Source organism: Loxodonta africana, chromosome 3, assembly GCF_030014295.1.
Source record: "Loxodonta africana isolate mLoxAfr1 chromosome 3, mLoxAfr1.hap2, whole genome shotgun sequence".
Classification (NCBI taxonomy): Eukaryota; Metazoa; Chordata; class Mammalia; order Proboscidea; family Elephantidae; genus Loxodonta; species Loxodonta africana.
The window spans coordinates 185,293,892-185,318,853 of record NC_087344.1 but is presented as its reverse complement, the minus strand read 5'-3'; the positions used below and the strand labels follow the sequence as shown (position 1 = coordinate 185,318,853).

The 24,962-nt window shown below is 42.5% G+C and overlaps 1 protein-coding gene across 1 annotated transcript in view; it reads left to right on the top strand.

The window, feature by feature from the left end:
* LOC135230557 (protein S100-A7-like) overlaps positions 1 to 24,756 on the top strand; it is a 37,857-nt gene extending 13,101 nt beyond the window's left edge. Inside the window, exon 2 of the mRNA XM_064279991.1 lies at positions 23,992 to 24,756. Within this exon, the coding sequence (XP_064136061.1) occupies positions 23,992 to 24,240 (249 nt within the window). The 3' untranslated portion in view covers positions 24,241 to 24,756. The remainder of the gene's footprint in view (positions 1 to 23,991) is intronic.
* The last annotated feature ends 206 nt before the right edge of the window (positions 24,757 to 24,962 follow it).

Below are 24,962 nucleotides of genomic sequence, written 5' to 3'. Positions count from 1 at the left end.
GGAGCTTAATGTTGCTGTTTAGATTGGTGAGGAATGGGCAATAGAGAGCAGTGGTTAAGAGTTTGAGTTTTGGAGTCAGACCCATTTATGTTTGGGTGTTGTTTATGCCCTTGCTGCTGTATGAAGTCTTTCACTCAAAAGCAATTGGTAACTATTTCTGTTATTATTGTATTGGTTTGGATATCTTCTTGGATAATTACCAATTCTCCCAAACTCAGGTCATAGTTGCTTTTCAGGGAGATGTTGCCACTCCAAGAAGAACTAAAGAATCCTGTGTTCACACGAGATGCCATTACCTCTTGCCCAGAGGCATAAGCATGACCTGTTGGGGGAATACTTTGTTTGAAGTACTGAATGCTGCCTTTCTGCTACCACCCTCTCTGCCTCCTGCTTCCCATTTCTGGCTCACATCAGTAGACAATCCTTTGTAGGAGTCCTTTCTTCCTGCCTTGAGGCAGTGGGGCTTCGAGTTCTTTTGTGCTTATGATGGTCCTTCTTTTTATAGGACCATTTTCCCAGCCATTCCTCCTCTGGGGTTTCCACAGAAATACAAACAACAAAAGGATTTTATTGTAGCATTTTTTTATTCTAATAAAAATAATCAGTAAATAAATGTTCGAGCTGAACAGAAGATTTCAAAGAGCTGCTTGAAAAAACAAAGAAAAATATTATGCCGACACATGTAAAGAGCTAGAGATAGAAAACCAAAAGGGAAGGACATGCTCAGGATTACTTGAGTTGAAAGAACTGAAGAAAAAATTCAAGTCTTGAGTTGCAATACTCATGGATTCTAGGGGGAAAATATTAAACGATACAGAAAGCATACAAAGAAGATGGAAGGAACACACGGAGTCTCTATACCATAAAGAATTGGTCAGTGTTCACCCGTTTCAGGAGGTAGCATATGATCAGGAACCAGTGGTACTGAAGGAAGAAGTCCAAGGTACACTGAAGTGATTGGCGAAAAACAAGGCTCCAGGAACTGACGGAATATCAGTTGAGAAGTTTCAACAAATGGACACTGTGCTGGAACTGCTCACTCATCTATGCCAAGAAATCTGGACGGCAGCCACCTGGGCAATCGACTGGAAGACATCCATATTTATGCCTATTACCAAGAGAGCTGATCCAACTGAATGTGGAAATTATCAAACAATATCATTAATATCACATGTAAGCAATATTTTGCTGGAGGTCATTCAAAAGTTGCTGCAGAAGTATATCAATAGGAAACTGCCAGAAATTCAAGCTGTGCTTAGAAGAGGACTTGGAACCAGGGATGTCACTGTTGATTTTGTATAAATCCTGGCTGAAAGCAGAGAATACCAGAAAGATGTTTTCCTGTGTTTTATTGACTACACTAAGGTATTCGACTGTGTGGATCATAACAAATTATGGATAACATTGCAGAGAATGGGAATTCAGGAATAATTAATATTGCCCATGAGGAATCTGTACATGGATCAAGAGGCAGTCATTAGAAGAGAACAAGGGGGTACTACAGGTTTTAAAGTCCTTTCACCGTATCTATTCAACCTGTATGCTGAGGAAATAATGTGAGAAATCTGTATGCTTTGGAAATAATCTGAGAAACTGGACAGTGTGAAGAAGAAATGGGACATCAGGATTGGAGGATGGCATGGACTAGATTGTGTCTCCCCAAAATATCTCTCAACCTGGCTAGGCCATGATTCCCTTGTATGATTATTACCACTGTCTATTATTTTATCTTCTGATGTGATTTCCCTGTATGTTGTAAATCCTAATGCTATGGTGTGATAAGATGAATTAGCTGCAGTTATATTGATGAGGTCTACAAGATTAGGTAGTGTCTTAAACCAATCCCTTTTGAGATATAAAAGAGAGAAGCAAGCAGAGACACAGGGGAAATTCATACCACCAAGAAAGCAGCATTGGGAGCAGAGCGCATCTTTTGGGCTGAGGTTCCTGTGCTGAGATGCTCCCAGATCAAGGGAAGAATGATGCATCCCAAGGACCTTCCTTCAGAGCCAAAAGAGAGAGAGAAAGCTTTCTCCTGGAGCTGATGCCCTGAATTTGAACTTTTAGCCTACTGGACTGTGAGAGAATAAACTTCTCTTTGTTAAAGCCATCAGGATCTGGCATTCTGTTATAGCAGCACTAGATGACTAAGACAGGGGAAGACTCATTAGCAACCTGCATTATGCAGATGATACAACCTTGCTTGCTGAAAGTGAAGAGGACTTGAAGCAAGTACTGATGAAGATCAACATAAAAAAAAAAAAATCCTCACAACTGGACCAATAAGGAACACCATGATTAAGGGAGAAAAGATTGAGGGTGTCAAGGATTTCATTTTACTTGGAGTCACAATCAACACAGGTGGAAGCTGCAGTCAGGAAGTCACAAGATGCATTGCACTGGGCAAATCTGCTGAAAAAGAGCTCTTTGAATTGTTGAAAAGCGAAGATGTCACCTTGAAGACTAAGGTGTGCCTGACCCAAGCCATGGTGTTTTCAATTGCCTCCTGTGCATGTGAAAGCTGGAGAATGAATAAGGAAGACTGAAGAAGAATGGATGCCTTTGAATTGTGGTGATGGTGAAGAAAGCTGAATATGCCTGTGTTGTGTGTTGTCTGTCCAGTCTTCTAAACTAGTTGTTATGTATTTTCTAATTAGTGAATACCCCTCTCCCACTCCCCCTCCCTCCCACCTCCTGTAACCATCAAAGGATATTTTACTCTCTGTTTAAACTGTTTCTCGAGTTCTTATAATAGTTGTCTTGTATAATATTTGTCCTTTTGCATCTGACTAATTTCACTCAGCATAATGCCCAACAGATTCCTCCATGTTATGAAATGTTTCACAGATTCATCACTGTTCTTTATCGATGTGTAGTATTCCATTGTGTGAATATACCATAATTTCTTTATCCATTCATCTGTTGATGGGCACCTTGCTTGCTTCCCTCTTTTTGCTATTGTAAAGGGTGCTGCAATGGACATGGATGTGCATATATCTGGTCTTGTAAAGGCTCTTATTTCTCTAGGATATATTCCAAGGAGTGGGATTGCTGGATTATATGGTAATTGTATTTCTAGCTTTTTAAGGAAGCACCAAATCGATTTCCAAAGTGGTTGTACCATTTGACATTCCCCTCAGCAATGTATAAGTGTCCCAATCTCTCCACAGCCTCTCCAACATTTACTGTTTTGTGTTTTTTGGTTTAATGCCAGGCTTGTTGGAGTGCGATGAAATCTCAGTGTAATTTTGATTTGCATTTCTGTAATGGCTAAAGATCATGAACATTTCCTCATGTATGTGTTAATTACCTGAATGTCTTCTTTAGTGAAGTGTTTGTTCATATCTTTTGCCTTTTTTAAAATTGGGCTTTTTGGCTTTTTGTAGTTGAGTTTTTGCAGTATCATGTAGATTTTAGAGATCAGGCACTGATTGGAAATGTCATAGCTAAAATGTTTTTCCCAGTCTGTAGGTAATCTTTTGACTCTTTTGTTGAAGTCTTTGGATGAGCATAGGTGTTTGATTTTTAGGAGCTCCCAGTTATCTAGATTTTCATCTGGATTGTTAGTAATGTTTTGTATACTGTTTATGCTATGTAGTAGGTCTCCGAATGTTGTCCCTATTTTTCTTCCATGATCTTTATTACTTTAGATTTTATATTAGGCCTCTGATTCATTTTGAGCTCTTTTTTGAGCATGGTGTGAGGTATAGGTCTTGTTTTATTTTTTGCAGATGGATATCCCGTTATGCCAGCACCACTTGTTAAAAAGAGACTGCCTTTTCCCCAATTAACTGACTTTGGGCGCTTGTCAAGTATCAGCTGCTCATATGTGGATCGATATATGTCTGGATTCTCAATTCTGTTCCACTGGTCTATGTATCTGTTGTTGCACCAGTGCCAGGTTGTTTTGACTACTGTGGTAGTATAATAGGTTCTAAAATCAGGTAGAGTGAGGTCTCCCACTTTGTTTTTCTTTTTCAGTGTTGCTTTACTTATCCAGAGCCCCTTTCCCTTCATTATGAATTTGGTGATTTGTTTCTCCATTTCATTTAAAAATAATTGTTGGAATTCAGATCAGAATTGCATTGTATCTATAGATGGCTTTTGGTAGAATAGACATTTTTACAAAGTTAAGTCTTCCTATCCATGAGCAGAGTATGTTTTTCCAGTTTTGTAGTTCTGTTTTGGTTTCTTGCAGTAGAATCTTGTAGTTTTCTTTGTATAAATCTTTCACATCTCTGGTAAGATTTATTCCTATGTATTTTATCTTTTTGGTGGGTACTGTAAATGGTATTGATTTGGTTTTTTTCTTCCTCAATGTTTTTTTTGCTGGTGTAGAGGAATCCAACTGATTTTTGTATGATTACCTTGTATCCTGATACTCTGCTGAACTCCTCTATGAGTTTCAGTAGCTTCCTTGAGGATTCTTTAGGGTTTTCTGTGTATAAGATCATGTCATGTGCAAATACAGATACTTTTACTTCTTCCTTGCCAATCTGGTTGCCCTTTATTTCTTTATCTAGCCTAATTGCTCTGGCTAGGACCTCCAGCCCAATGTTGAATAAGAACGGTGATAACTGGCATCCTTGTCTGGCTCCTGATCTCAAGGGGAATGCTTTCAGGCTCTCTGTGTTTAGGATGATGTTTCCTATTAGCTTTGTATAAATGCCCTTTATTATGTTGAGGAATTTTCCTTCTATTCCTATTTTGCTGAGAGTTTTTATTATGAATGGGTGTTGAACTTTGCTAGAGGCCTTTTCTGCATCAATTGATAAGATCGTGATTCTTGTCTTCGGTTTTATTTACGTGATAAAAAAAATGAAACATTAATTGTTTTTCTGATATTGAACCATCCCTGCATAGCTGGTATGAATCCCATTTGGTCACGGTGAATTATTTGTTTGATATGTTGTTGAATTCCCTTGGCGAGAATTTTGTTGTGGATTTTTGCAAAATTTCTTGATTTTGATTTTGGCCTTTTCTTCTTTTTGTATGTGCGCATTTATTGATATAAATCGACCTTGAGCACAGCTTTCGCTGTGTCCCAAAGATTCTGATCGGAATTGTTTTCATTCTCATTGGATTCTATGAATTTCTTTATTCCATCCTTAATGTCTTCTATAATCCAGGCTTTTTGGAGCAGGGTATTGTTGAGTTTCCAAGTGTTTGATTTCTTTTCCCTGCTTTTTCTGTTATCAATTTCTACTTTTATGGCCTTATGGTCAGAGAAGATGCTTTGTAGAATTTCAATGTTTTGGATTCTGTTAAGGCTTGTTTTATGCCCTAATATGTGCTCTATTCTGGAGAATGTTCCATGTGCACTAGAGAAGAATGTGTACTTGGTTGCTGTTGGGTGGAGTGTTCTGTATATGCCTCTGACATTGCTGATTGAAAGAAATTTTTGTTATCGATAGTTTAGAAAAGTTTTTGTTTTTTGAGCATCAGAGCTTGATATTGGACATTGGTGGGTACATTCATAAGATGATATAACCTATACCCAAACAAAATGAAATCCACATGCTGGTGACCCAGTCAGGGAAGACATTCCAGACACTATTGGGATGCTGTAGGACAGAGGATGCTGTTTTCTCCCTATTAGCTGGAGTTTGAATGCAGCCTCTGCTTCAACTCAACGTATTATATCACCCCAACTCAGGTTCTGGGACTTGGGAGGGATCGGAAGGCTCAGAAAACACAGGTAGGTCCCAGGGTTCCTGTGGATCCGAGGACTCTGTTGGGAATCCCTGGGACTGGGTGCTAGACCCCTGCCAGCATGTCTGGTCTGGCCACTGGCCAGCTCTGAGATATAGAGATGGTTCTGTTCTTTACAACTTGTCCTTCTCCTCGGTGATGCATCACGGAGTTCGCATCAGCCCCCTTTATTCCTTCTGGTGTAAAGTCCAATGTGCAATATCTGAAGAGCACGGTAAGCTGCCTTTAAGTGGTTATCAATTCTCCAGCTAGACCATATGAACTTGGGTTATTTACTCTTTCGCTGGACTTCAGTGTTTTTATGTATAAAATCAGGATATTGGGCCACAACCATTCCAGCTCTGAAATTGACACTATGAGTCTCCAGTCATGGGGGATGACTGGGGAAAATGGCTCCAATGTGAACTGAGGACAAAGGCATCCCCAGGATAACCAGTGTCCACTTTATCCCATTGGCCACTAACTCTCCTTCTTCCTTGAATTTTATCAGCAATCTGGGCTTGAGGCTTCTCAAAATGTTCTTAGTGAAATACTTCAGGGATAAACCAAAGAATCTTATATTCTGTCTTGCCTATAGTTCTGGGCTTCTCATACTCTATTGCCTTGGCCACGTTCAGCCTTACCTAGAAAGATGGGGTCAGTCCACAGGCCTGTGAGGGCAAAGGCCCATTGCCTTATAAGCACAGATCTTCACTGTCCCCAGTGACCAAACCAGTCACATCACAATAGGGTATGCAATGTCTTCCCTGACTGGGTTACCAGCATGTGAATTTCATTGTTTTTGGGTAGAAACATTTAGCCTATTATCAACTGCCTACATTCATGACCTAGGTGAAGAGGGATTGCTATTTTAGTGAGGAGTTCTTGGTGATAAAGATGCCATTGTTCTTTTGCTTCAGTCCTGTGCCCGGTCCAGCCCAAACCCTAAGCATCACTATGTGCCATAACCACTTGGGTACAGCTGTGTAACAACCCACTTTCCTGAGTCCAGACATCGGTGACCTACTTGTTTCAGTTTGCTTGGGACTTTTCTGGGTTTAGCGCTGTATCCAGGAATTCCCTCAGTCCTTGGCAAACCATTACACGTTGCTTAACCTAGACTAGACCTTTTTAAGGCAGCTTAGGTTTTGATTTGTTTGATTGAGAGGGGATCAGGGGTCAACAACCCACAACCCTGGATAATCTGAAGATCTCCTAACCTGCCACGAAATCAAGGAACTTGGCATGCATTTCTCCTGATTTTCAACCTGGAGATATAACCTGTTTTTGTGAATGCTTCAGTGGAGTTTTATTCCTGCTCACGCTTATCAATAGGAAGTGGCCTCTAAGTGCCCATTTTGTCAGTGTGGAGGCTGTACCAGAGTGTACTTTATGGCCATTGAGAGCCATCATCCTGGTGTGTGTGCATGTGTGCTGCTGGGGGATGGGAAAAGATCCAGGACTCTGAGGGGGTCCTAGCTCCTGGACCTGTCCAGAGTGAAGCAAAATCAGATTCTTCAGGACTGCTTTCCTGCTGTGGACAGCAGATCTTGGACTGCCAACACACATGCCCTGATTTTCTATACCCTTGGTAAGGTTTTATGGCAAAGCTTGGGAGTTGAGGCAAAGAATATATGCAATGCTTGGCTGGAGAGCTTTGCAATGAGTGTGGTGCCCTTTACTGTTCACCACTGTAATCTTGCAATAACCAGCATTTAGGGGTAGGCAGGCTCCTGAGAATGGAAGCTCAGCCCCCTCCCTTCTCTGTGCATAGCAAGCATCACAGCATTTCCCTGCATGGTCTCAGGGACCTCACACGGCATGAGTGGTCCTAAATTCCAGAGCACTGTCCTGCTGTTATGCCTCTCATGGAAGTATCTCATCCAAAGCCGACCATTACACAACTCCAGGGACACCACTCAGATTTTATTCTCTGTGGAGTAGTCAAAAATACAATGTGAATGATGCTGTCTTAATTTTACAATTACTTCATTTGGATCAGAATTAAAAATAAATTTAATTCTGCTCCAATATAGCACTGCCTTCGCACTTTTTATATCCCCTTTCGTTCAGATCCTCTTCAACCCATCTTATCCTCCATCAATCTTATTCCTCCCCTACAAATGCACACCTTGTGAGAAAGCACGCAGCTTATTTTTTTCCAGCAGTCCTTCCCAAACAAGGATGAGTAACACTGATGCTGTTAAGTTTGTAAGAGCCCAATGGATGTATTTTACAATACCCACGAGGTGGTGCACTGGCTAAGTCAGGTCTGGGGAAGATGATGTGGAATTTTCAAAAACCCTTATGGGCTTTGTGATGCGACACTTGTTTGGTCTGAGAAGGGTGGTAGGAGAGGAAGAATCCATGGGTCCTGGTGTGGTTGAGAGTGTACTTCAACAGACAACTCTGTGAGTAGATCCTGGTGGGCTGATCCTGAACTTGGTCCTCCTTTTATCACTTACCACCCTTCCTATGGCATTATGTTGATGAACAAGAGGTGGCTATTATTCTGGAGATATTGGTGAGAGACGTGCAGTCCAGACGGTGGGAGATAAACCCCACAAAGATTCAGGGGCCTACTGCTTCAGTGAAGTTTTTAAATGTCCAGGGATCAGATGTGACCTCGGAATTCTAACCAAAGTAAAGGCAAATTGCTGTATCTTGTATCCCTACTACAAAGAAGGAAACAGAGCACCTGGTGGGCCTCACTGGTTCTGGAAAGAACGTGTTCAATACCTAGGAATACTGCTCAGGCCTATGCACTGGGTGACATCTTTGAGTCGGTAGGGTGTGGGAAAAGGCTCTGCAAGCAGATTCAAGCTACACTGCTAGAAGCCCTCCTCCTTGGACCATATGATCAGACCTGTGATGGTGGAAGGGTCAGTGGTGGGAAAACTCCAGTGGGAGAATCACAATGCAGATTTCTGGGATTCTGTAGCAAGGCTATGCCCTCCACACCAGAGAATTATATGCCTTTTGGGAAATAGCTCCTGATATGTAATTGGGCCATGGTGGAGATGGAATGTTTGACTCGGGGACATCAAGTGATTCCAAATCTGTAGCTGTCCATCGTGAACTGGGTTTTGCTGGCTCTGTCAATTCATAAAATCATATGGGCCCAGAAATTCATCATATGATAGAAATGAGTCCTCTGGGAGTAAGCCTGAGCACAAATGGAGGGTGTGAGTAAGTTGCATGGACGCACAGCCCAGAACAATCTGTCACCGGTCAAAATTACACCAGCACCTCTCCCCCAGCTCAAATCTATTGTTATATGGGGATTATGAGCTGAAGGAGAAGAAAAATACCTGAGCTTTGTTTGTGGGTAGTCAGCTTGGTGAAAATTGGAAATGGACAGCAGCTGTATTGCAGCCACATTCTTAAAAGACACTCAGAGGGAAATTCCTTCCCAGTGGATGAACTTTTGAGCACGTTGTCATTCCCTTTACTTGGAAGATTATTATCCTGAGGTGAGAATATATACAGATTCCCGGCAGAAGCCAATGACCTGGCTGTCTGGTCAGAGGCCTGGAAGGAAAAGAACTAGAAGGTCAGATATAAGGAAGTATGGGGTAGAGGCATGTGGGTTGATATACAGAGGTTAGCATGGAGTGTGAAGATTTTTCTTTTACACTTTATCACTCACCAGAAAGCACCCAGTTCAAAAAAGTCACTGAACAACCAAGGAGACGTGACTTGGCCAACTGACATTAACTAGCTTTGCCTTTGGCCACCCCTGAACTGGATGGAGTGGCCAGAGTGGCAGAGATAGAGGCCAGAAATGAATCCCACAACAAGGACTCTAACTTACCAAGACTTACCTAACTACTGCTGTCTCTGAATATCCAACTTTTCATCAGCAGAAACCAGTGATGAGCTCCTGATAAGGAACTATTCCTTGAGGAGGCAAGCAGATACTTGGAGGCAAATGGACTACATACTGCGCCTTCTATCCTGAAAAAAACCGGTGGTTTGTTCTCACAGGGATATATGTATTTTCTAGGTATGAATTTTTCTTTCCTGTCAACAGAGCCTCAACCAGGACTGCTATGTAGGGGTTTATGGAATGCCTGACCCATAGGGATGAAATCCATTTGGGGACTTAACATTACAGTGAAATAGGTGCAGGAGTGGGTCTAGAACATTGTAGTATCACACGCCATACCATCCAGAAAATCCAGGTTCACAGAGCACTTTAACAACCTTCTAAAGGCACAGCTGAAGCACCAGCTCAGAGACAAGAATTTGAATGAATGGAGTAGTATACTTCAGGATGCAAAATACGCATTGAATCTTTCTCTTCCCTCAGCTAAGATTCATAGTTGTCCCTATCTGTCATCACTCCCAATGACCCACCTAGGTCGTTTGTGCTTCTTATCCCTGTAACTCTGGTTTCCTCAGGGTTAAACGTCCTGGTCCCAGAGGTGGAACGTACTTGCCGTGGGACACAGCAGAGATTTCATTCAACTAAAAGCTAAAGCTGCCACCAAAGAAGCTCCTTGTGTCCGGGGACCAACAGGGAGAAGATAAGTCACCATCATGCAGAAGTAATTCATCCTGAGAAGCAGGAGGAAATAGGGCTGCTGTTGTACAAGAAAGGCAGGGAGGAGTTTGTGTGCAACCCAGGTGATTCACTTGTTTACCTCCTAGTCCCACTGTAAGCATAAAGAGATGTATGTAGCAACTCTAGACTGAGAACAATATGGTAGCCTAGGGCTCACATTCGTCAGAAATAAGGATTTGGGTCACACCATTAGGAAAGCCATCAAGACCTGCCAAGGTGATAAGTAAAGATAAGGAGAATTTAGAATGCATAGTGGAGAAATAAGAGAATATGTGTACAATCTGTGTCCCTGAGACTAGATACAGTGATGGGGGCTGTAATTCATTCACTCTTCTGAGTTTGTGCTTCAGGAAAAGAGGCCCATGGGAACCATGGAGGTCTTCTCCATTGATCAGTATGGAAGAGTAAATCTGTGTAGGGCAAGGGGTGGATTGTGGAGGTCGTAAGAAATATGCCAATTGGATCTCCTGCATAGTTGATTGACAGTCCCAGCTGCTGCCCCTCCAAAACCACCACTACACTTGCACTGAAGCCATGCTTCCTGAAGGCTCTTCTCAGCCAATGACTGAGTGTGGCAAACATACTAAGGCAGGGCTTCGTGAAATATGTGGAATTCCTCACTGGACAGCTTTGGGTTGTGGACTCCCAAAAGGCTTAGCTGAGCCTTTCTTGGAACTGTACTGCAGCCTGAGACCCTTCCTACCCAATCCTATTTCCTTCCCCTTTTCCTTCACAGGTGTCAAATCTGTATTGCAGTCGGAAGGATCTCCCTGCCTTCTCTTGATCCCTCGCTGTGGAAATTTTGACTGGCACTACATTCAATCTGTGAATGAATTTGAAGAGAACTGTCATTTTTATAAGGTAGAATCTTTAAAAATTCATGAATATGGCATATTTACTTATCTAGGTCCTCTCTAACTTCTCTGAATAAAATTTGTCATTTTTAATATAAAGGTGTTGCACATATTTCATTGGATTCATACCCATGTATTTATTGTTTTGGTATGATATTTAAAAACTGCAATGAAAAGTAAAAACAGTGATATTTTAAAATTACCTTTCTCTATTCGTTGCATATATAGAGAAGTGCAATTTATGTGTATTGATCTTGTGTTCAGTGTCTTTGCTAAATTAATTATGAATTCCGATAGTTTGCCTGTAGATTCTTTTATATTCCCTTCTAATCAGATCACCTGAAAATAATGTCAGTTCTATTTTTTCCTTTCCAATAATTACACTTTAATTTTTCATCTTATTGCACTTTAAGATTTCTTCTCCCTCCCTCTCGTATAAAATGGAATAAACGTGCTCATAACATACACTCTCAAATCATGGGTGATCTCAGAGGGAAAGATTTGTTTGCTATAGGTTCTTTTTAGGTACTTTACATCAGATTAAAACAGTGTCCCTCTGTTTATAGTTTGTGTCTTAGTTATCTAGTGGTGCTACAACAGAATTACCACAAGTGGATTGTTTTAACAAAGAGATATTTATTTTCTCATAGACTAGTAGGCTAGAAGCCCAAATTCAGTGCTTCAGGTCCAGAGGAAGGCTTTCTCTCTCTGTTGGCTCTGGAGGAAGATCCTTCTCCCCAAACTTCCCCTGGTCAAGGAGCTTCTCTGTTCAGGGACCCTGGGTCCAAAGGACACAGTCTGCTTTCTTGGTGGTATGAGGTCCCCCACCTCTCTGCTTGTTTCCCTTTCCTTCTATCTCTTGTAAGATAAAAGGTGATGCAGGCCACACCCCAGGGAAACTCCCTTTACACTGGATCCGGGATGTGATTTGAGCGAGGGTGTTACATCCCACCCTGATCCTCTTTAGCCACAGGCAGAGATTTACATAGGTAAATCACAAAATGAAAGACGACCACACAATACTGGAAATCATGGTCTAACCAAGTTGACATGTATTTTTGGGGATCACAACGGAATCCATGACATTTTGCAAAGGTTTTTGTTAACATGATCGGATGTCGAATTTTTTTCAAATGCATATTTTGCATCTATTGAGATGATCTTTTTTTTTTTTTTTACTTCATTCTGTTGGTGTGGTGAATTACTCTGTTTTAAAGATGTTACACTACTTCGAATTACTGGAATAAACTCCACTTAGTCATGATCAGTTATCTTTTCTGTATATCGGCAGACTCCATTTTGTTTAGAGTTGCATCCATGTTCATTAGAGAGATTATTTATTGCCTGTAATTTTCCATCAGATCAACTTCGGTGAGAGGGAGCTGATGCTGTTGGGTCCATACATATTCATCTGTGCCTTTAAAAAAAAAAAGAAAAGAAACCTCAAAACAAAAAACCAAACTCTTTGCCATCTAGCCGATTCCGACTCATAGCAACCATGTAAACAGAGTAGGACTGATCCATAGGGTTTCCAAGGAGTGGCTGGTGGATTTGAACTGCGACCTTTTGGTTATCAGCTGAGCTCTTAAGCATTGCAGCACCAGGGCTCCATCTACCTGGCTAACCACGACTTATTATGTCCCCCTTGATGGTTAAATTTTCCTTCCTGTCCTCTGCCATTCAGGAATTCCATCATCCACACTGATATTAAGAAGCCCAGTTCCATAGTAGCATTCTTCACTATTATTCCCAGTTTGCAGTGCATAGCTCCCATTGAACTTGTCAAAGACGCTGTTGTCTCTCTCGAGTGTATTTCTTGTGGCCTTATGAGGGGCGTGTCCTCTGGCTCTCCTAAGGAACACGGTCAGGTGATGGGCTCTCAGTTATTGCCTGGTAAATTCATTCTAACTGAGCCTTCCAAGTCATTCTTGAATACTGTGCCCAGGAAGCTCTGACAACTCTACCTCATTTCTGAAGGTCATCAGTGTGTAGTAACCAAACATCAAGGAGTCATTTTGGCAAACCGTTTGGACCAGCTCCAGATGTCCTTGCCTAAAATTGAATCCCAAATCATGGACTAGTGCCCCCATGTCAGTGAAATCTCTTTTATTCAACCCTTTATCTCAGCTGCCTCGTCTAACACTCCCCAAAGCCCCAGTGCCATCGAGTCGATTCGGACTCATAGGACCCTATAGGATAAAGTAAGATCCTCAAATTCTCCATTTCTTCCTGCTGGTTCATGGTAATTAGGTTCTGACATTCCTTCGGCATGCAAACTTTTTTTTTTTTTTTTTCAACCAGAGCAGGGCTTGTACTTCCGATTGTGTTTAGGCCTGCCTCTTGTTATTGTCTTGCAGCAATAAGGTGTAGTAAGATAAATTTCCTGGAGAACAAGCATATGGGAGGCACCTGCTTTATATGAGGTCATTGCCTGGTTTTCAGATAAGGAGAGGCTATTCTTTTCTGGCAACAAGAAAGGATCAGAGTAATTTGGGGGATCTATCTTTTTTTTTTTATCATCCAAATACCCAAGCCATGGTATTTTCAATCACATCATAAGCATGTGAAAGCTGGACAATGAATAAGGAAGACTGGAGAAGAATTCACGTCCTTGAATTGTGGTGTTGGTGAAGAATAGTGAACATACCATGGACTGCCAAAAGAATAAAACAAATCTATCTTGGAAGAAGTGTGGCCAGAATGCTCCTTAGAAGCAAGGATGGCGAGACTGCATCTTACATACTTTGAACATGTTGTCAGGAGGGATTACCTCCTGGAGAAGGACATTATTGTTGACAGAGTACAGGGTCAGTGGAAAAGAGGAGGACACTCAACTAGGTGGATTGACACAGTGGCTGGAACAATGAGCTCAAGAATAACAATGATTTTAAGGATGGCTCAGGACCATGCAGTGTTTTGTTATGTTGTGCATAGGGTTGCTATGAGTTGGAACGAACTCCACGTCACCTAAGGAAAACAATATCATCCAAATATCCCTATCCCAGCTCTATGTTCTAATCTTCCCTAATTAGGCCTCTGATCTTGGTAGAGAAGTCAAACCCTATGCATTTAGTCTCCTTTACAGCTCTGTCAACATTATAATCAAGTACTGGGCCTCAGTTTTGTGCACAGTATTCGTAGGAGATTAAAGTCTCCTTAAATGTTACCCTAGAAGTGCTGTCTTTTGCTGCATGCCCATTATTTCCTTTATCAAAACCTCCAGTTATGTAGAAAGAAGCCTCCCCATGCTACTGTCTTTATAAGCATCATCGCCTCCATAGGGAGCACCTGTTGTAGCATTTGAACTCCCAGTGCTTTTCCTTCCACCTGCATCTAATCCAGGTTGCCAGAGGGAGAACGTCAGTAACTATGCTGCCCCTATATGCCAGGGGTTTGATCGCTTCATTTACCACTGGTAATGGGGTTTCTATAGCCTTGAGAGAAGAGGAAGGTCTATTCTAGATGCCATTTCAAGACTCTAATTTTGAGGGTCATTCCTGATACCAATTGTCTTAATTCAGGGTTCTTGGAAAACAGAGTCTAAGGCAAAGCATATATACCAATCCTTCATTTTGGTGTGTGGTGTGTGTGCGTGCTTGTGTGTGTGTGTATGTATAATTCCAGGGAAACAACGGAGAAGGGAATAGAAGTAAGGAGGCAAGAAGGGACAGCATAAATAGTGTGGTGGATTACTGAGCTGACCACTGCTTCTTAAGAAAACAGAGCTGGGTGCTTGGTCACAGAGGATGTCTCCAGAGAGGTCATATGGGAGCACTACATCTTGGAACAGTCTGTCAGGGATGGGTACGGGGAGGAAAAGTGAGCGAATTATCTGCCGATTCCTTCCTTCCTGTCTTTTGTCAGTTTATGTCTGCCTCATAGGACTTTAACTCCCCGCACACTTGCGCTTTGCAGAGGTGGCTGCAAAGTCCCAACACACGTGAGTGTTTGTAGTACCTGGACCCCTGGCAACACTGCCAAGCCATCTGCTTTGTGGGCATGGGAGCTGTGGTTGTGCCAGGGTGGTAGCCGTCATAGAACCAGTTTCCTAAATTCTGGGTCACAACCAGGAGGCTTCACCTTGCAAGCAACAGTCCTGCAGTGGGTCTCTAACTTCCTCTCCTCCAGCCCTCCAAAGAGTTATAAGCCCTTGAGTCCCTTGATTCATTGTCTTTTTGCCTAAAATATAGGGAGTGGTTTCTGTCTTGTGCACTAAACCCTGACAGTTGCCAATTGTGACTGCAGACTCCCAGGCTCTTAAATGCACCTGGAGACATGGGACTGGATGAGGTGACCTCCCAGCCCTGTGACTCTTGGGTCCATATGATGGAGAGGAGTGAAGAGAAGTCATAGAGTCTATAGCATCTGTCCCTCTTCCTCTATGCAAAGCATTCCCATGAGAGTCTGCAATGCCCTTGGGTCTGATGCATTCCAGCCTGGTGCAGAAGAGCTGGAGCTGGAAGCAGGAGCTGGAGGTCAGAAGGAGAGTCCCTGGGGGCACAGTGAGGAACAGCTGTGCTGAATCTCTGCAGTTTACCTTTCTCCTGTTTGCAGTTGTACTTTTTCCCCTCCTGGGGTGACCACAGGAAACCCTGGTAGTAAAGTGTTTAAGTGCTAACCAAAGGGTTGGCGGTTTGTAGCTGCCAAGCGCCCCTTGGAATCCTACGGGGCGGTTCTACTCTGTCTTATAGGGTCGCTATGAGTCGGGATTGACTCGATGTCAGTGGTTTTTTTTTTTTGTTTGTTTGTTTTGGGGCAACCACTAAGAAAACCAGAGCCTTTGTAGATGCAGCCTGGTCCTACCTGGGCACTGGGGTTGGTGCAGCTCCCACAACATAAAGTATGATCGAGGCCATATCGAAAACCTGGCCATTGTGTTTCCGGGAGGCTGAGAAAATCAGTGCAGTTGCAAGAAGACCCAACAGTGGTAGCTGGGTTCTGGGAATGGCGTGAGCCATCACTAGCACCATCCAGCTGAGGAAGAAAGGCACGGGGCCATGGTGCAGGGGATGGGCATGGTTGAGGGGAGCTGTGTTGAAACATAACTTCTGTCTCATACAGTCTACAAGTGGCAACAGGGTGTATTAAAAAGAAACTATTGGGTGAATGAAAATAGAAACCAGAAAGATATAAAACATGTCAGATATAATTTTCTTAATTTCATGCCAACTGAAATTCACAACAAAACAATACACTTTAAGAAAACATGCAGAGAAATAGATACATATTAAACATGATAAGTGTGTAGTGAGAGAGGGAATTGGGAATGGAGAAAAATTTAAAAAATAATGAAAACGAAGAACTTTCCTGTAGCTATGTTGATAATACGCCATAAACCTAGGGGGATTATCGGTCCATTCCTCCGTACCGTGATTCAAAAAGAGCAAATGGCAATTAAAGTACAATGAAATCATATTGGTTATAACACAGTATTCAAGAAGCACAAAAGGTTTTTCAATGTAAAATTCAATCGTTTTTCCTCTTGTCCCCAACTACTCAGTCCTTCTCCCCATGGGCAACAATTATAACTAATTCTTGCATGTCCTTAACTGATGGATTTAAAAACCATAATTACTGGCTTTAAGCAGTGATCAAGGGAGATCTGATGTGAGTGGGAGGGTGGGTGGAGATGGAGGCAGAGACTGAGACTGGAGCTGGTGGGGCTGGTGGGCCAGGCTGGCGAGAGGTCCTGCTTGGGGTAGTAGCAAAAACTTGTAGATACATTTTCAAGGAACGTTGTGGGGAATTTTTGGGAATGAGACAAGTGCATGAGAGAAAGGGGTAAGTCCAGAAAGCTGGTAAGTTTCACTGAAGACTGAAAGAGGGGCTGACTGGGGAATGTGAAGAGCCTGGGAATAAGCCCCATCCTGAAACAAAAACAAATCCACGGTCATTGAGTCGATTGTGACTCATAGCAAGTAGAACTGCCCCACAGGGTTTCCAAGGAGTGTCTGGTGGATTCGAACTGCCCACCTTTTAGTTAGCAGCCATAGCTCTTAACCACTACACCACCAGAGTTTCCTAGCAGCGGTATTAAGAGTCCCAGGGTGGCTCAAATGGTTAAGTTCTTGGCCACTAACTGAAGGATTGGAGATTAGAACCTTCCCAGAGACATCTTGGAAGAAAAGCATGGAGATCTTGTTCCGAACGGTCATAGCCATGAAAACCCTACGGAGCAGTTCTACTCTGATGCACTCGGGCTTGCCATGAGTCAGACTGAACTCGATGGAAACTGGTTTGTTTTTTCTGTGATGGTATTAGGAACAGTTGTGGGGAACAGTCTGAATGGTCAAGGATTTCCTGTGGGGAATTTTAGGGGCAGGGGTAACAGGCAAAGAGCAAAGTTCAGTGATTTCACGCAGCTGTACCTCAGTGTGCCCTCAAGGACTCTCCTTCTGACCACCAGCTCCTGCTTCCCACTCCAGCTCTTCTGTAGCAGGTAGGAACACATCAGGGCCAAAGGCGTTGCACAGACATTCATGGGAATGTTTTGCATAAAGGAAAGAGGACAGATGCTAAAGACTCTATGACTTGTCTTCACTCCCTTCCTCCATAGGAAGCCAAGAGTCATAGGGTTGGGAGGCTACCTCTCTCAATGCCATGTCTCCAGGTGCATTTAAGAGCCTGGAAGCCTGCAGTCACCATTGGCATCCGCCAGGGTATAGTGGAGAAGACAGAAATCACTCCCTACTGGTCTGGGTTTATATATATATATATATATATTTATAATCAAGTTTTATTTTGCTTTAATTGAAAATCTACCAATCGAGTCAGTCTCTCACACAAGAATTTGTATACACCTTGCTTTTTTGCTTTACAATTCTAATTGCTCTCTCCTTATTGAGACAGCACACTCCTTCCTTCTACTCTCTCTCCTTGTGTCCATTTGTCCAGCTTCTGGCCTCCTCTGGCCTCTCATCTCTCCTCCAGACAGGAGATGCCAGCATTGACTCATGTGTCTACTTGATCCAAGAAGCTCATTCTTTACCAGCATCATTTTCTATCCCACAGTCCAGTCCAATCCCCATCTGAAGAGTTGGCTTTGGGAATGGTTCCTGTCTTGGGCTAACAGAAGGTCTGTGGAGATGACCTTTCGGATCCTTCTAATCTCAATCTGACCATTAAGCCCGGTCTTTTTACAAGAATTTGGAGTCTGCATCCCACTGCTCTTCTGCTCCCTCAGGGGTTCTCTGTTGTGTTTCCTATAGCAGTAGTTATTGGTTGTGGCTGGGCACCATCTATTTCCTCTGGCCTCAGGCTGATGTAGTCTCTGATTTATGTGGCCATTCCTCTCTCTTGGGCTCATAATTACCTTGTGTCTTTGGTGTTCTTCGTTCTTCCTTGTTCCAGGTGGGTTGGCAATAATTGATGCATCTTAGATGGCTGCTTACTAGCGTTTAAGTCCCCAGACGCCACCCTCTAAAGTGGGATGCAGAATGTTCTCATAATAGATTGTGTTATGCCAATTGACTTAGACGTCCCCTGAAACCATGGTCCCAAAACCCCTGTCCCTGCTACGCTGGCCTTTGAGGTGTGCAGTTTATTCAGGAAACTTCTTTGCTTTTGGCTTAGTCCAGTTGTGTTGACCTCTCCTGTATTGTGTGTTGTTTTTCCCTTCACCTAAATTAAACTTATTATCTAATTAGTGAAAACCTCTCTCCCTTCTTCCCTCACTACGTCCTCTCGTAACCATCGAAGAATATTTTCTTCTGTGTTTAAACTATCTCCCCAGTTCTTATAATACTAGTGGTATACAATATTTGTACTTTTGCAACTGCTGTTTTTTTTGTTGTTTGTTTGTTTAATTTCACTCAGCATAATGTCTTCCAGGTTCCTCCATATTATGAAATGTTTCATGGATTCATCATTGTTCTTTACTGATCATAGCATTTCATTGAGTGAATATATCATAATTTTTTTATCCATTGATCTGTTGATGGGCACCTTGGTTGCTTCCGTCTTTTTGCTAATGTGAACAGTGCTGCAATGAACATGGGTGTGCATATATCTGTTCGTGTAAAGGCTCTTATTTCTCTAGGATATATTCCAAGGAGTGGAATTGCTGATTGGTATGGTAGATCTATTTCTAGCTTTAAGGATAGGCCAAATCGTTTTCCAAAGTGGCTGTAGCATTTGACATTCCCACCAGCAGTGTATAAGTGTTCCAGCCTGTTCACAACCTCTCCAACATTTATTATTTTGTGCTTTTTGAATTAATGCCAGCCATGTTGGAGTGAGATGGAATCTCCTTGTAGTTTTGATTTGCATTTCTCTAGTGGCTAATGATCATGAGCATTTCTTCATGTATCTGTTACCTACCTGAATGTCTTCTTTAGTGAAGTGCCTATTCATATCCTTTGTCCATTTTTTAATTAGGTTGTCTTTTTGTAGTTGAGTTTTTGCAGTATCATGTAGATTTTGGAGATCAGGCGCTGATCGGATATGTCACAGCTAAAAGCTTTTTTCCAGTCTTAGGTAGTCTTTTTGCTCTTTTGGTGAAGTCTTTGGATGAGCACAGGTGTTTGATTTTTAGGAGCTCCCAGTTTTCTAGTTATTCTTCTGCACTGTTATTAATGTTTTGTACAGTGTTTATGTCGGAACCGACTCACCAGCACTGGGTCTTGGAATACTGTTTATGCCATGTATTAGGATACCTAGCATTGTCCCTATTTTTTGTTCCACGATCTATCATTTTAGATTTTATATTTATGTCTTTGATCCAATTTGAGTCCTTTTCTGTGCATGGTGTGAGGTATGGGTCTTGTTTCATTTTTTTGCAGATAGATATCCAGTTATGCCAGCATCACTTGTTAAAAAGACTGCCTTTTCCCTAATTAGCTGACTTTGGGCCTTCATCAAATATCAGCTGCTCATATGTGGAAGGATTTATGTTTGGATTCTCAATTCTGTCCCATTGGTCTATGGCAGTACCAGTACTAGGCTGTTTTGAGTACTGTGGCAGTATAATAGGTTCTAAAATCAGGTAGAGTGAGGCCTCCCACTTTGTTCTTCTTTTTCAGTGTTGCTTTATTTATCCAGGGCCTCTTTCCCTTCCCTAGGAAATTGGTGATTGTTTCTCCATTTCATTAAAAAATGCTTTTGGAATTTGGATCAGAATTGCATTGTATCTATAGATGCCTTTTGGTAGAAGAGACATTTTTACAATGTTAAGTCTTTCTATCCATGAGCAGAGTATGTTTTTCCACTTATGTAGGTCTCTTTTAGTTTCTTGCAGCAGAGCCTTGTAGTTTTCTTCATATAGGTCTTTTACATGTCTGGTAAGATTTATTCCTAAGTATTTTATCTTCTTGGGGGCTACTGTAAATTGTGTTGATTTGGTGATTTCCTTCTCAATGTTCTTTTTGTTGGTGTAGAGGAATCCAACTGATTTTTGTATGTTTATCTCGTATCATGAAACTCTGCTGAACTCTTCTATTAGTTTCAGTAGCTTCCTTGAGGATTCTTAAGGGTTTTCTGCATATAAGATCATGTCATCTGCAAACAGAGATACTTTTACTTCTTTCTTGCCAATCTGGATGACCTTTATTTCTTTATGTAGCTTAATTTCTCTGGCTAGTATTCCAGCACAATGTTGAATACGAGTGGTGCTTAACGGCATCCTTCTCTGGTTCCCGATCTCAAGGGGAATGCTTTCAGAATTTCTGCATTTAGGGTGACGTTGTCTGTTTTTTTTTTTTTGCCCTTCTTTATGTTGAGGAATTTTCCTTCTATTTCTATTTTGCTGAGAGTTTTTATCATGAATGGATGTTGAACTTTTTCAAATGCATTTTCTGCATCACTTGATAAAATCATGTGGTTTTTGTCTCTTGTTTCATTTACATGATGAATTACATTAATTGTTTTTCTAATGTTGAACCACCGCTGGTATGAATGCCACTTGGTCATGGTGAATTATTTTTTTTGGTATGTTGTTAAATTCTATTAGCTAGAATTTTTTGAGGATGTTTGCATGTAAGTTCATGAGGGATATAGGTCTTTAATTTTCTTTTTTTGTGGTCTTTACCTTGTTTTGGTATCAGGGATATGCTGGCCTCCTAGAACGAGTTTGGCAGCATTCCATCCTTTCCTATGCTCTGAAATACCTATAGTAGTAGTGGTGTTAATTCTTCTCTGAATGTTTGGTAGAACTCTGCAGTGAAGCCCTCAGGGCCAGGGCGTTCTCTGTTGGCAGTTATTTGATTTCCTTTTCAATTTCCTATTTTGCTATGGGTGTATTTACTTGTTCTAATGCTGTTCATGTTAGTTTAGGTAGGTAGTGTGTTTCTAGGAATTCATCCATTTCTTCCTGGTTTTCAAATTTGTTAGAGTACAATTTTTCATAGTAATCTGATATGATTCTTTTAATTTCAGTTGGGTCTGCTGTGATATCATCCATCTCATTTCTTATTTGGGTTATTTCGTTCATCTCTTGTTTTTCTTTTTTCAGTCTGGCCAAAGGTTATCAGTTTTGTTAATTTTTTTCAAAGAAGAAGCTTTTGTCTTGATAACTCTTTCTATTGTTTTTCTCTTCTGTAATTCATTTAATTCTTCTCTAATTTTTATTATTTGTTTTCTTCTTGTGCCTGAGGGTTCACTCCCTCTATTTTCAGCAGAAAGACAATTAACCAAGAGTGTCAAGGGCTTAAAACTCTTTGGAGGGTTATATCCGGGCCCTAGATGCAAAAAATCTCAGATGTGATTTTCCACTTTCAATCTCCAAGTAGGAGAGATTGAGAGAGTGATTACCATACTGACAACAGAGCTGAATCTGGATCTCGATAGTGGCTCCTGGTATATACCTGGGGTACCCACGTGGTGTGTGGGAGAAGATACTAAAGTGTCTCACTGAGCATCATCTCTGGCTGAGTGTCAGTCCTTTCTCTGTTAGTAATCGCAGTCTCCCTCTGGGGATTCCTCTGAAGATCTGGCAAGATTATGTCAGTGAAGGTGTTTCTTAAAACACAGTGATCTTCCCTGATGGGAAAGGTATTGTCCCCAGGGAATGGTGGCCACAGACAGCTCTCACAGAGGGGCTCATAGCCTGAACAGTGTGACAACCAAGGCTTTGTGAATCACAGAGGCCCCATTCACTGCTGTCGTTACCCTGAAGCCCACATTTTCCTGGATGGAGGTACCTGTGGGATTCTTCTGTGCAGGGTCATCTGTCCTGGAGTGTGGGCTCCTGCAGGGCAGGCAATGGTATGACCCCTTGCCCAGTCCAGATGTTAACACCATCAGAGGCTCAGCAAGCTGTCAGTATGATTAGGAGAGGGCTTTGAAGTCTGAGAGATCTGGATTTGAATCCTGACTTTGTCATATTCTATCTGAGTAAGCTTGAGAAACCCAGACTTGGTCCCAATTTGCTCATCTGTAAATATAAAAAAAAAAAAAATCTGTAAGAAGGGAAAATACCTACCTCACAGTGGTAGAGAGCCCTATGTGAACTCACAGGGCTCTCAGGGACTCTGAGGTGATGTACATAAAACAGTAACCCACTGCGTGGCTATCTACAGTACTTGGAAATTGAGGCAGTTATTACTAGCCATTGAAAGAATGTTGTGGAATGACTGAATGAACAAACATGTGTTTCTTCCCTCCCAGATCCCTAGATTCCATCATCCTTGAGCTATGGCAATGTACTCAACTCTGTCCACATCTCTCTTGCATGGGGCCTCCTCCCACTGGCCAGGAGCCTGGGCTGGGCAGTATTGTGGTGATGTGGCCTGATAGTGGTAGGCACTGGAGACCCAGCATATCTAGAAGGAAGTTTTGAGGATAGCTTGTTCTGTGTATCTCCCCACCCAAAGTGGTGCAATGTTTGGAGAAACTAATGAAGACTGCCACAGGGCACCCAGCCTCTGTGACAATCTGAGGCCAAGCTGCATAAAGGGCCTGTGTTGTGCCCAGACGCACAATCTCACTAATTCTGCCCTCTGTGATTATCCTCAGCTCCAGTAAGTTTGCACCTGTCTCTGTTCTTTCCTAGGAGTCATGCCTGGTGCCCACCTGCTCTGCTGCCTGTAGCTGTGGGGGAATACTAACCTGGCCTGGGAGTCAGTGTGTGTGGGTTCTGCAACTAATACAGTGGGACCTTGTGCTTGTCCTGGCAAATCCCATATCCCTTCTTCTCCACTGGTCTCAGTGGGGGGCTGGTGTGGCTAGATGATCTTGTTATTCTTTTTGGCTCAGTATTAGGTGCTTTTCTGAGAACTGTCAGGTAAAAAATATCTTCCTTCTGTAGCCCTTGGTTTTCTTTACTCCCTGGTTTCAGTGCACTCTTTTGGCACGAGGTCTTCCAAAATAACTCTGGGAAGGTCTTGGAGGGTGGAGGGGTCAGAATTGGTGGTGGCTGTGTACGAAGGTACATTGCTGGGGAATTGAATTTGGGTTTCCTGTTTGGAAGGTGGGAATTCTACCACTGAACTACCACTGCCCGTGGAATCAGAGGTTAACATAGTGAGAATTATGCACCCTACAGACACGGCCACCATCTTTCACACGGGCAAAGTGCATTCATAGCCCTAATTTCATTTAACTGTGAGAAGGAATCATTAGCACAGATTGAGACTAAGGAATAGAATAAATGGGGCTGAACTGATAGGTGTTGTTGGGAAAGAATTTAAGTGTGAAGAGCATTAGAGAATGAGGAGAGTAACTGGCTGGGTTGTATTGGTCCACTGGGGGAAGAATGAAGATAGTGCATCTGAAGTTAAGGTGGTGGAGGAGCCTGAGTCCACTTCTCATTTACCAGTGTACTGCCCATGCAAGTTGCCATTTTTGGCCAGAAATCTCCAGTGAAGAGTGAGGGCTTGACTGCTTGACTCCAACTCTCCATCCCTATAGCCTCTCCTGGCCACCACACCTTTGTTTCAGCCCTAGGTGTTGTCTCTTCATGTGTCTCTATTCTCTTCTTCCCCCTGGATAATATTTTTATGTTTGTTTGTATGTTTTTTAACCCCGCAGGAAAGAAGGGGCAAAAATTACTTACGCAATGTCTTTAATGAAAAAGACAAGAATAAGGATAAGAAGATTGACTTTTCCGAGTTTCTCTGTGTAGTGGGGGACATAGCCACTGACTACCACAAACAGAGCCATGGTGCACCACCCTGTTCCGGGGGATGCCAGTGATCCCTGGCCAGTCCAGCCTACAGGCCTCCAGACACCCCCAAAACAATAAATATCTCCTTTCACCTGATACTTGCATTACTCCTTCCTTCTCTTTTGGTGGTATTAGTGGACAAATGGACAAATACTGACTCTCGGCTTTGTAGACTTTCCACAAGGGGGGTCAACCCAGCTGACATTTAGTGCAGAGAGGCCTTCCTGGTCTTATCCCAGGCCCACTTCTGCTCCTCAGGGCCCCAATGTAGCCCAACTGCTGGCATCGCAGGAAGGCCCTGCTAGTATGGCACATGTTCTTTTTTCTCCTGGGATAGAGCTGGGATCCTGGGAAGTCCCTTTGTCTCCCAAGTGGTGCCTGCCTGTGCTTGAGTGTATAGGGGGTGGGGCATCTCAGGTGTGGCACTGAGATGTCCATCTCCCACCTGGCTGTTTAGGAAAGAGCAAGGAGGAGGAGCAGATGCTTTATTTCTTAGTCCTTCAGTGAAGTTGCTTTTAAGAGCCATGGAGGAGTTGGATCTCTCCTTTGAGGTCAAAAGTACATCCTGGGCCAAAGTCATGCCATACCCTTGAGCCTGAGCGCCAGTGGGCATTTTCTTTATGGGTCATTGTCATGAATGGGAAGAGGCAGCAGGGTCCTGAGCAGGAGCTCCTCCTCCAGAAGTCCATGGATCTGATTTTTTTGTGCTTGTGTGTGTTAATCTGCAGAAGGTGTGTGTGTTTGTGTGTGT